Source organism: Bombus impatiens, unplaced genomic scaffold (genome assembly GCF_000188095.3).
Source record: "Bombus impatiens unplaced genomic scaffold, BIMP_2.2 scf_0647, whole genome shotgun sequence".
Classification (NCBI taxonomy): Eukaryota; Metazoa; Arthropoda; class Insecta; order Hymenoptera; family Apidae; genus Bombus; species Bombus impatiens.
Genome location: NT_177066.1, coordinates 1,876,136 through 1,887,112, shown reverse-complemented (window position 1 = coordinate 1,887,112; position 10,977 = coordinate 1,876,136). Strand labels below are relative to the sequence as shown.

General features: G+C 26.9%; 4 protein-coding genes across 10 annotated transcripts; 1 reads left to right on the top strand and 3 right to left on the bottom strand.

Annotated features, from left to right (window-relative positions):
* Positions 1 to 251: 251 nt before the first annotated feature.
* On the bottom strand, positions 252 to 1,103 carry LOC100746785 (6-pyruvoyl tetrahydrobiopterin synthase). 3 transcript variants are annotated; one of them, XM_033322573.1, is made up of 4 exons: positions 809 to 1,009; positions 648 to 727; positions 555 to 593; positions 261 to 325 (listed from the first exon to the last, which is right to left on the bottom strand). In XM_033322573.1, the coding sequence occupies exons 1-4, from the start codon at positions 880 to 882 to the stop codon at positions 276 to 278; spliced, it is 243 nt and encodes an 80-aa protein (XP_033178464.1). In that variant the 5' UTR covers positions 883 to 1,009; the 3' UTR covers positions 261 to 275. The 3 variants fall into 3 exon arrangements, with proteins under 3 accessions (XP_012244940.1, XP_012244939.1, XP_033178464.1); XM_012389517.1 differs by having other exon boundaries at positions 252 to 593; positions 809 to 1,103; XM_012389516.3 differs by having other exon boundaries at positions 252 to 593; positions 648 to 739.
* Positions 1,104 to 1,444: 341 nt separating this feature from the next.
* On the top strand, positions 1,445 to 4,891 carry LOC100746666 (actin-related protein 2). 4 transcript variants are annotated; one of them, XM_033322566.1, is made up of 9 exons: positions 1,445 to 1,586; positions 1,702 to 1,812; positions 2,146 to 2,163; positions 2,599 to 2,616; positions 2,967 to 3,046; positions 3,113 to 3,248; positions 3,336 to 3,695; positions 3,768 to 4,046; positions 4,130 to 4,891. In XM_033322566.1, the coding sequence occupies exons 1-9, from the start codon at positions 1,539 to 1,541 to the stop codon at positions 4,298 to 4,300; spliced, it is 1,221 nt and encodes a 406-aa protein (XP_033178457.1). In that variant the 5' UTR covers positions 1,445 to 1,538; the 3' UTR covers positions 4,301 to 4,891. The 4 variants fall into 4 exon arrangements, with proteins under 4 accessions (XP_033178457.1, XP_033178458.1, XP_033178459.1 ...); XM_033322567.1 differs by lacking the exon at positions 2,146 to 2,163; XM_033322568.1 differs by lacking the exon at positions 2,599 to 2,616.
* Positions 4,892 to 5,459: 568 nt separating this feature from the next.
* LOC100746545 (ceramide transfer protein) lies at positions 5,460 to 8,838 on the bottom strand. Of its 2 annotated transcripts, XM_024369911.2 has the most exons (10): positions 8,373 to 8,838; positions 8,224 to 8,277; positions 8,003 to 8,122; positions 7,667 to 7,904; positions 7,253 to 7,536; positions 7,014 to 7,181; positions 6,526 to 6,954; positions 6,317 to 6,449; positions 5,899 to 6,225; positions 5,460 to 5,850 (listed from the first exon to the last, which is right to left on the bottom strand). In XM_024369911.2, the coding sequence occupies exons 1-9, from the start codon at positions 8,412 to 8,414 to the stop codon at positions 6,098 to 6,100; spliced, it is 1,596 nt and encodes a 531-aa protein (XP_024225679.1). In that variant the 5' UTR covers positions 8,415 to 8,838; the 3' UTR covers positions 5,460 to 5,850; positions 5,899 to 6,097. The 2 variants fall into 2 exon arrangements, with proteins under 2 accessions (XP_024225679.1, XP_012244921.1); XM_012389498.3 differs by having other exon boundaries at positions 8,224 to 8,838.
* A 690-nt stretch (positions 8,839 to 9,528) lies between these two features.
* Positions 9,529 to 10,961, bottom strand: LOC100746309 (translocon-associated protein subunit beta). Its single transcript, XM_003492052.4, has 4 exons — positions 10,823 to 10,961; positions 10,237 to 10,381; positions 9,850 to 10,164; positions 9,529 to 9,764 (listed from the first exon to the last, which is right to left on the bottom strand). Exons 1-4 carry the CDS (start codon positions 10,843 to 10,845, stop codon positions 9,648 to 9,650), a joined length of 600 nt encoding a protein of 199 aa, XP_003492100.2. The 5' UTR covers positions 10,846 to 10,961; the 3' UTR covers positions 9,529 to 9,647.
* Between the last annotated feature and the right edge of the window lie 16 nt (positions 10,962 to 10,977).

Genomic DNA, 10,977 nt, shown 5'->3' with positions numbered 1-10,977 from the left:
TACACATTTTATATTTATCTATCTTAATTCGAAGATAGATTTATTCATTTTTTAAATTTGTGATATTAATCTAGTTATTACTTATTGTACAAATATATGTGATTAATAAATTAGTAAGGTCTGTAAAAATGCAATATTAAGATAGTGTACAAGATATTTATTCTCTTGAAGTGTGAATTAATATTGTAATATATTGTAATTGTAGTTGTATTGTCTAAGAAAAGAGAAATAAAGGTAACATCGAGTTAGTGTTTTTCTTTTTATAACCTTGTTATTTAAATTAACATATGCTTAGACCAATTTAACATTTTATTTTTGTTCTCCTCTGTAAATAACAATATTTTTGTCAGTTTCGTAGATCTTGACTTCATATAAAAGATCTGAGTTAGGCATAATTCTTTTTAGTTCATTAAATATATATATAGCTACATTTTCAGTAGTAGAAACAGTATTTTTAAAATAAGGTACATCTTTATCCAAATTCTTATGATCCAGTTGATCCATTAACACTTTTTTCATAAATAATTTTAAATCTGATATATTCATGACCATACCTGTTACAGGATCTACAGGTCCACATACAGTCACTTCCACTAAAATAAAATATAATGAGAAATTGTGAACATTAATATAGCAATAATAGTTACCTGTATAATTATGACCATGTCCCCAATAGTTATTACATTTTCCATATATATTTTTATTTTCTTCCTCAGTTAAATTTTCACTGAAAAATATTCTTGTTTATAATATTTAAATATTCTTGTGTATCAGAAAAATTTTATGTATAAAAATAATCATATAATACTTGTGTAAACGGTGACAGCTGGATATTACTTCTTTTCTCGTTAAATACGCGATTGGACGTTCCATCATGTACATGTTTCACTAAAAAGTATGGAATGCGATTTCATAAAGCATTAAATGCAGGAAAAGAATTATTGTGCAAGGAACAGCATGATTATAAAAAAGATTGTTCAAGGATAATGAGAATTTTTTTGATTATGAGAGCATTTCTTATAAAACATATTATTTTTTGTAAATATTTACAATACTATATCATTTAGTCCTTTATTTTTATTTACTTATTATTTAACCAGAATTCAAATATACGAAGAATTTTTGAACAGAAACGTTTTATTTGTTAAAGTAAATGATAGAAATAGATAACAACTTGCTCAGGAGTCGGGAAAGATTCGATTGAGCCAATCCGAGTAGAATAATTGTATATTCATTAGACTTACAGAACGATTGCCTTTGCGAGTTTATATCAAAGTGAGTGAGTTTACGTTAGTAATGTTCATGTAAGTTATAAATTTTGATTCTTTAAAACGAAATGGCAAACATCTGTTGTTTTAATATGACCGTAATCTGATTATAAACTAGGTGATTGTATTGGTCGCTGTTGCTTCCGAATCGTCATGCCGGTAACGCCCTAGATCTTATAACAATTAGTCATCTCGCAGAATATGCAATATTTAATAAGTTTTAACATAACAAACATATAGTCCGTTTAAATAATAACATCATATTGAAAAATGGATAGCAAGGGTAGAAAAATTATTGTTTGCGATAACGGAACAGGGGTAAGGTTATAACTTTACTTTTATTTTTTGATTTCTATTTCGTTTATACCTTTTAAATTTATATTTTGTATAATTTTCTTTCTGAAAGTACCAAAGTAACATTATATTTTTATAGTTTGTAAAGTGTGGATATGCAGGAGCAAATTTCCCAGCACATATATTTCCATCCATAGTTGGACGTCCTATTATCAGAGCTGTCAATAAAATAGGAGACATTGATGTGAAGGTATATTTTTTAATTCTCCAATTATAGCAAATCAAATTTAGACTATTTATTGTATTTTCAATTATTTATTTAAAAAAGACTTATTAATGTAATTTATGGATAATATTTGTTGTTCTATATTTAATATATATTCATTGTTATAAAAATATACTACTTATTTTCCCTAAATAAAATAAATCATCTTTCTTTCATATTTTGTAAGGAACATTAGTAATTGAATTGATTATATGATTTTTTCAATTTGGAGTTTGAGATTCTTTTATTTAACCATAGAAACAAAATCATAATCCATCATTTCTATGCTGTTTATTAATAAATTTACTTAATTTTCAGCAAGAATATTGTATTCGTGTAAGTCACTTCATAATATTACACTGTGTGCCCCAGAGTTTAAGTCTGATTGAAAACGCATTTCTCATTTATTAACCTTGTTTACTAACCAAAATTAAAATGGATTGTGCATATTAAAAGTAAGACAGATATTTTTAAAAGTATTGGAATATATAACATCTTTGTTGAAAACTTAATTAGTAACTATGACAATCATAACATTATATTTTTCATTTTGATAACTTATAATAAATTTATCCAATATATTGCTAATTGTTTTTCTATTTATTGGTATTGAATAAATATAAGAAATAAAATATAAAATAGAATATTTACAGATGTTATATTTATACTTATATATGTGTGGATTTTTATATATCTTATATTTTTGAGACCTACTTAATGTAAATTTTTGCATTTGTTAACTGATTTGTATCCTTACACTTGCTCTCATAGGATGTGCTTAACATGCCTGTAAGTTCATTGCATTTTTTAATGTTAATATTTACATTTATCAATATTATGTCAGTACTTGACAAATTGGACATCTTTACAGTAATAGTTTCCATAAGTTACCCAACATTGATCTCTGAGTAAGAATCTATTAGTATTCTACCATCTCCTAGTTTTTTATATGTTATATTAATTTAAACAATTAGCGTTATAAAATTTAAAAAAACTTGTATTTAATTTTATTCTCGATTTTTTCATAAAGGTAGAATGTATTAAGTTATTGAAATATTAACAATTTCTATTAACATGTTATATTTCATCTGATAATAATCTACATAATTACATATTTTCATTATGTTTCACATTAATAGGATTTAATGGTTGGGGATGAAGCAAGCAAACTTCGGTCTATGCTAGAGATAAGTTATCCAATGCAAAATGGAATTGTTAGGTGTGTATATGCCCATATATAATTTGTACGTACTATGAGATATTTAATTATTTAAATATCTAATAGAAATTGGGAAGACATGTGTCATGTATGGGACTATACTTTTGGAAAGGAAAAAATGAATATTAATCCTAGAGAATGCAAAATTTTATTAACAGAACCACCAATGAATCCTATCACAAATCGTGAAAAAATGATTGAGGTAATATCAAGTTATCGTTATATATGATATATTAATAATTTAATTATGATACTCTTATTTTCTCAAATTATAATTGAAATATTGCAGGTAATGTTTGAAAAATATGGTTTTGCTGGAACATATATTGCAATTCAAGCAGTACTTACATTGTATGCTCAAGGATTGATTAGTGGTGTTGTAGTAGATTCTGGTGATGGAGTCACTCATATTTGTCCTGTATTTGAAGAGTATGCTTTACCTCATCTCACACGACGACTGGATATAGCTGGTCGAGATATTACAATGTATTTAATAAAACTTCTTTTATTACGTGGCTATGCATTTAACCATTCAGCTGATTTTGAAACAGTTAGAATGTTAAAGGAAAAATTATGTTATATTGGCTATAATATAGAAACTGAAGAAAAATTAGCTCTTGAAACAACTGTTTTGGTTGAATCATATACTGTAAGTGAATTTTGTAATGTAAAACAAAATTTATGACACTGAAATATGTTTTGTACCTATAATCTGTTTTAGCTGCCAGATGGGAGGGTAATAAAAGTAGGTGGAGAGAGATTTGCAGCACCAGAAGCTTTATTCCAGCCTCATCTAATAAATGTTGAGGCTCAAGGAATTGCTGAATTAGTATTTAGTACTATTCAAGCAGCTGATATTGATATAAGAAGTGAATTATATAAACATATTGTTTTAAGTGGTGGCAGTACAATGTATCCTGGGCTTCCGTCTAGACTCGAAAGAGAAATTAAGCAACTTTATCTTCAAAGAGTATTAAAAAATGATACTTCGAAATTAAATGTAATTATAAAATATCTTATATTTTTTTCTCAATTTTTTAATGAATATATATTATTATTTCGTTATTCTTTAATATTTTTCAGAAATTTAAGATAAAAATTGAAGATTCCCCGAGACGTAAAGATATGGTTTTTATGGGTGGTGCTGTATTAGCAGAAATTACAAAAGATCGTGAATCAGTATGGATTACAAGAGAAGAATATGAAGAAAAAGGTCTTAGTGTATTAAAAAAATTAGGTTCTTATGAATCATAAGGAAAATAGTTATTGAAATATAGAAAAGAAATATACATTTTTTTATACATTTGAAATCGTTCCAAAGTGCAAAGCATATATATTTTATATTCACGATTGATTTATACCAAATTATTTCAAGTATATACAGGTAACAAGTATAATTAGAGAGGCATATAATGCAGTATCATAAGTTTTAAAAATATTAAGTTTTTAAATTAGAATTAATTTTATTTAAATACATTAACATATGATTGTATTGGAATTAAAATGTTATTAAATTTGATATAAATTGACTTAAATTTTGTAGACTATCCAACTATTTCTGGAGTATTGTATACTCCATATGTGTATATTTGCCATAACGCATATAGCATATTTGTGGATGATACATTGTAAATATATTGTTTATTAGTACTTCAATCATAATCAATTAAATTGCAATCTTTTTCAATAGAGATACATCATGAATTACAAATAATTGTATGTCTATTTATTCAGTTTATAATTATTTTATAATGTTCGAATTAAATATTGTATCTATAATTGCTCAAACTAGCAATTTGTTAATATAATGGCTAAAATTAAATAATTAAATTTGTAAATACAATAGTGAAATTTAATTTCATTATTTGTTCTGTTATCTCTTATGTATGGAAGTATGTTTTACTGAGCGATAAGCAATTTTTACAGAGTTGCATTTTTTGATATAGAATCTTTTTAATTCAAAATACTTTTTCACGTAATTGTTCGGAATTTTGGCCATTATTGTAAATCATAATAGTTTGTAAGAAACCAGAGAAGCAGAGGATATACATCTCTCTATATCCTCTTTTAATATTTTTAAGCTACACTTATTGGAACAAAATTCAAATTTCAATGTTCTGATAGTAGAGCATATGAGGTATATATAAAAGAATTTTATATTTAATATGTATATATATATATATGATTTTTTTTTTATTTTAGTTGAATAATTTGTAGAAATAAATTTATTTCTTACGAAAATTCTATCACTAATTTTAAAACCTTGTACATATTTAATTGTTAAAACTGTACAGTAAATAATCGTTTTCTAATTATAGGAATCAAATAAAAATATTTAATTAAAAATGTGATTCTCGTTGATGACATCTCAACAATGATAAGGAATTAAATTAAAGTAACAGATTCGAAGTAATTACGGCAAATCTACAACAGTCTTTATTATGTTTCCCCATTTGACCCTTATACTGTGTATCAATGTGTACACATTTTATGTATAAATAAAAATAACAATATAATTTGTATCATACAGTTTCATGTTTAATTGGATATATAATATAACAATAGATAAATGTGTATATATTCAATTTGTTAAGATTTGTACAAGTGACTTGCGATAGCATTCTGTATAACAATAAAGTAACAAGCTGTTATTTAAAGAAGTAAATATAATTTACAAACAGTGCTTTAGCGCATGCGTCCCACGTTATAAAGTTATTTTGGAAGTGTATATAATACTTTTTTACGCTTTAATAAATCACTTTCAATGTAACAGTTTGTATCCTGTTTTACTAAGCTATGAATATATACATATATATAATAATATATATATTATAATATATATATATATATATATACATCGATCACGTTAAGCAAATAAGAAAAATAGTATATAAAACACTTTCATTACTTGAGAGAATTTTTGCTTCCAAATTTTTATCTTTCAACTTCTGATTTTTTTCTTTGATATATTAGTACATCAAGGGCATAAAAATGCTTTGATGTAATAAATGAAAAATTGGATGGAAAATATGGAAGTTCTATTAATTATTCTTAAAATATAATTGGTTTATCCTTACACTGGTCAATACAAAAGTTAGTGAAACGTTTAAGGAACTTTGGATACTCCCTTTTATAAACAGCACGTAGAACAGATGCTGGAGCCCATCCACCAGGATTAACTGTATTCAAAAAAAGATAATGTTACAGATATAATAGAATATTACTATATCAATATACACAGATTAAATATATAAATGATATAGTACAAACCAACAGAACAATAAGTTATTTTACAAGTTATATTCTCTCTTTTTATTTCATCTTCATCTTTCGGAGGATCAATAAAAGTCTGACACACAAGGCAAACAGTTAGATAAACCCTTACACATTTTCCAGTGTTTGGCTGTAAATATTTCATGTCTATATAAATATTTCATGTTATATATAAGTATATATAATTAAATTATATAAAATCTTACAGGATAATCAGGATGTTCTGTACTATGATTACAAACTATCCATAAATCATGTGCATCTGGATCTTGATCATCGGAGACTCGGCGCATATGTGACCAAAATAATGCGTCTCTCTGACTTGCTGGCCAAATTCGCTTATGCGTTTGTAAAAATATTAAAGTATCTTTGGAAATATTTTCAACCACAGTCATATCTTCAAGGGTAGCTTCCCATCCTGTCCTATACTCAGGGCTGAAGAATATTTCACAAACTTCATGACCAGTAACTCCTTTCACAACATGACAAGCTTTCAAAGGATCTACCACTAAACCATCCGCTTCCTCTTCGCGTCTGTACATTCGCATATCACCATCTTCAGCAAATAATTGCCATCCACCGGCTCCTACTCCAAGACGCGCATAATGCAACTGTTCCATCGTTATTTTTTGTATCTAAAAATTATTATAATATTGTAATATAGATATGGCAAACTTTAAAAATAAATAATTACCTCTGGCCAAAGTCTGTGTTTAACTGCTGACATTATCGGAGTAGTTAAAATTGAAACTGATTTTTGTTTCAAACGATCTCTTAGTTGATTTTCTTCATCAATTTTATCTAATCCAGTCTCTACTGCATCATAGAATTCTTCATCACAAAGAGCACTATGTGGACCTTCCTTAAACATTAAAATTTTTTTTACTATGTTATGTTTTTTTAAAGATATTTTGTTAATTTATAAAATCGAACCTCATAATCTGGACCTCCATGAATAAGAACTCTAGGTCTAGGAAAGTCACTTTGTTGCATTGTAACTTGTTCTTTCAAAGCTTTGTAAAGTTCTTGCACTTTTCGTTTTCTCTCGATTTCTTTTTCCCATCTACGACGCCATGCATCTTCTCGTTGCACCATTAATTCAACACAGTGCTGTAATGTTGCTAGCACACCTTCACTCGTTGCTTTAAATGTTATTGCTTCACCTTTAAAGTCCACAGACTGTTCAGCTGGATTAAACATTGTCTCCACTTTATTTTCTGAAACAATTTTCCCATTCAATTAAAAGCAAAGAAAAAAAAGTACTTATTTAAAAAATAAAAGAGGACATGAAACAACTGAATACATAACAAATGAATCTACACAAATGGAAATTATTAATTTATATACCTTTCGTGGAAATATTTTTAGCATTTTCTGCACAATTATCAAAATATTTCTGCAAAGTATCAATTTGTTTGATCAGAATATCTCTGAAAGTTTCAAGTTCTGCTAACTTCTCTTTTAGTCCTCTAACTCCACGTTTAGTGAAGCTACCTGCACTTGTAATAGATTGTGTATTTGATATAAGTGAAATAGCACTACCGTGTCGCTTCAAACTGTTTTCACTTCCATAACCTGATTCCGACTGTTTAAAGCAAACATATATATTTTTTAATAGAACAAAGGAACATTTATTAGATTTATCTAATAACTTACTTAATTTATATAATAAAATTTTAGTACCTTATAAGATTTCAAAACATCCACCCAACGCTGCTTTTCTTCTGGATTACTTGCTCTCAAATACCATACTAAGCAATCGTTTACAGACACATCGAATCTACATTCATCAAATTCGTGAGCCTAATAAAACAAATAGCATAGAGTAATATCATGAGTTTTTTACCAATTTTATCAGAGAATTAAATCTTATAGGAGACTGATTCCTTTATACCAATTCATACCTTAATATTAGCTTTATACAAGCTTATTGAACCTCGACATCCAAATCCACTGTCCTGCTCAGATTTGTAATAAGATAAAGTACCATCTTTGAGAACAATAAATCTAGTTTGCCAGCCATGTATATAATTTGTCCATTTGGATAATGTACCCTGAAGTTCTGGAACCACAACTCCATCTGAACCTTCTTCATCTACATCATCAGCATCTATCTCTCCTTCCATACATTCAATATCGTCGTTGGCAAGTCGAATCGTTTCTGTTTCATCGGCCATTCTTGCGAGTAAATCTCACTTTCAGAATCAATTACTTTTAAAATAAACTTAACATATCCAAATAATATCTTTAAAGTTACTCTAACGCGGGATAATCTATCGATAGTTATTCTACAGTTACAGTAATTTGAAAATTGCGAAGTAATTAACCAGTAATTGTTCACAAAATAAGTTTCAGAACATATTGATCGTTAATAATCATACGTATTGTTATATAAAATGTCTTATCAAATAAATGAGACATCAACAGCTTGTATTTTTCGGCAAATAACAAGACTAAGTGCCAAATAAGAAAATCAACAGTTTTATTTAAGCAGTATTTTCATGAATGTTATATGTGAGCTATAATCTTTCTTGATTGGTCATATTGTTGAAAATTAAATATTTTTAACATTCCTTAAACATTAATTATTATCTTTTTAAGCTATATAAACAATATTTTTCTTCAACTAATAATGGATAAGTAAGAAATATTTGAAATCCAATGTGATTCCGTTACTTTTTTAATAATAACAATTAAATTAACACAGTTCGATTAAAAGTAACGAATATCGATTTAAAGCATCGATAATTATCGAAGTATGTATATACTTGGTTTAAAAGTTATTTAGTAACGAATAGATTGGTGTAAATCCATATGAATGATGTAAACAAATCACGATTAAATTTGTATCCTTTAACTATTTATACAAAAATGATGTTGTCAAAGTTGTCTAGTTATGTAATTTATGTACATGTCATACATTCAGTTATTTGATATACATATGTACATAGTCTCAAGTAATAATGTAAAGAAATAGTAACAGGGATTCGTCATATCCTATTCCTTTATACAGTTGAACTGTTTTGCAATATAAAGGGAGGGTTTTATGTAATTTTTACATTATTTATTCTCAAAAATAAATAATATTTACTAATTATAAGATTATATGAACGTAAGATGTAATCTATAAATAAATAATTATTAACGAATAAGCATAATTTGTATACTTATAATCTAAACTAAGCATAATGATGAAGAACGCGCGTATGTAAATTATTTATAAATAATATTTATTATAAAATTAGATGTACAGAAAGGGGGGACAGTCGAATTTCTCATATTTGTATAGAAAAAAGTTTCTGTTGAATGACTTAGGATAAGTATATGATTAATGTTTTTTTGTAGTTTTAAGTAATTTTTCATATTTGCTTTTACTAGAATACCATAATGCAAAAGGAATAGCTAATGAAGGTAATGTCATCACAGCAAATGCAGCCCAGTCAACCTAAAATGATACATAAGTATTTTATATTTTATTACAATCAATACAATGCTTATATTGACTTACATAATATTCAGTAGTTACTTACAACATGTGAAGAAAATTGTTTATCATAATCTCTAAATGATACAATTATTGCTTCACCAGGTTCACTACTTGCGGCAAATTGTAAGTAAGGAGCATCTTCTTTGCGTTTATATAAAACTTCGGCTGATGTGAAGTTAAAGTATCCAAATTTACGTGGCCTTACAACAACTATATGACTGACATTTGTATAGGGTGGAACACGATCTATCCTTGCATTTAATTCTCCACTGATATGAGTGAAATGATCAGGATGGAAAGAATTATCTGTAATTTCAACTTCTAATGCAGCTGCGCTGCCAACGTTATACACTGTATACTATAAATGATAAATTCTCTATTAAGATAAAAATATTACATATACATAAACCATATTTATTTTTATACTTACTTTAATTACAATGTCCATATTTTCTACAAGGTATTTATTAAGTAGTTGTTTAGATATCAATAATCTTGCAGCTTCTTCTTCTTCCTCTGCATATGTAGTAAGAAGAAAAGCAGCAAATGCTATGAATATGATATGCCACTTCATGCTAGGATATTAACATTGAAAAGAACATTATTATTACTAAAAATTACATTGTTTACATTGATTAAATTCAATGTGTGTGTGTGTGTGTGTGTGTGTGTGTCACATTTCTAATTTATATTCTATCAACAGATATAAAATCTATACATAAAATTATACAAATATATAAATAAATGACTTTAATGATCATAATTGATGATTCTTTTGTACAAAATTTATTGTAGTTATTAAATTACTTATTATAATTCGTAAAAAGTAGAAAGTTTTATATATTTCATTCATAAAAAGCCAGTAATTTACATTATTTAAAAGAGTAAAATATTATAGTTATTCATTATTGAAATATTCTAAACAAAAATAGCAAAGTTTTCTATTACATTTACAAAAGTCTCATGATTATAATGAATAGTTCCATAAGTTTTATGTATACAATAAAAATTGTTACCTTTTTGTACGATAGAACGTCATGTCACTCAAGACAGCGAAACGATTATTTCACTCGATCTGGAAGATACATTTGAGAGAAGTGCCAACAGTACACACTTTGATGCCACGTTTCGTCAAGGGAAAACACAGTCTGCTAGCAATTAACTTCCGGTA

Excerpts from the sequence above, each read along its gene's own strand:
- LOC100746309 (XM_003492052.4), bottom strand. The coding sequence starts at position 10,845 with ATGACGTTCTATCGTACAAAAAG. Across the intron at positions 10,382-10,822 it reads ACGTTCTATCGTACAAAAAG|CATGAAGTGGCATATCATAT; the intron begins GTAACAATTTTT and ends TTAATATCCTAG. Across the intron at positions 10,165-10,236 it reads ATATGGACATTGTAATTAAA|TATACAGTGTATAACGTTGG; the intron begins GTAAGTATAAAA and ends TATCATTTATAG.
- LOC100746666 (XM_033322566.1), top strand. The coding sequence starts at position 1,539 with ATGGATAGCAAGGGTAGAAAAATTATTGTTTGCGATAACGGAACAGGG. Across the intron at positions 3,047-3,112 it reads ATGCAAAATGGAATTGTTAG|AAATTGGGAAGACATGTGTC; the intron begins GTGTGTATATGC and ends AATATCTAATAG. Across the intron at positions 4,047-4,129 it reads ATGATACTTCGAAATTAAAT|AAATTTAAGATAAAAATTGA; the intron begins GTAATTATAAAA and ends AATATTTTTCAG.
- LOC100746785 (XM_012389516.3), bottom strand. The coding sequence starts at position 882 with ATGTACATGATGGAACGTCCAATCGCGTATTTAACGAGAAAAGAAGTA. Across the intron at positions 740-808 it reads AGCTGTCACCGTTTACACAA|AATATTTTTCAGTGAAAATT; the intron begins GTATTATATGAT and ends ATTATAAACAAG. Across the intron at positions 594-647 it reads ACATGGTCATAATTATACAG|TGGAAGTGACTGTATGTGGA; the intron begins GTAACTATTATT and ends ATTTTATTTTAG.
- LOC100746545 (XM_012389498.3), bottom strand. The coding sequence starts at position 8,496 with ATGGCCGATGAAACAGAAACGATTCGACTTGCCAACGACGATATTGAA. Across the intron at positions 7,537-7,666 it reads TAAAAATATTTCCACGAAAG|AAAATAAAGTGGAGACAATG; the intron begins GTATATAAATTA and ends AAATTGTTTCAG. Across the intron at positions 6,450-6,525 it reads CAGAACATCCTGATTATCCT|CCAAACACTGGAAAATGTGT; the intron begins GTAAGATTTTAT and ends AAATATTTACAG.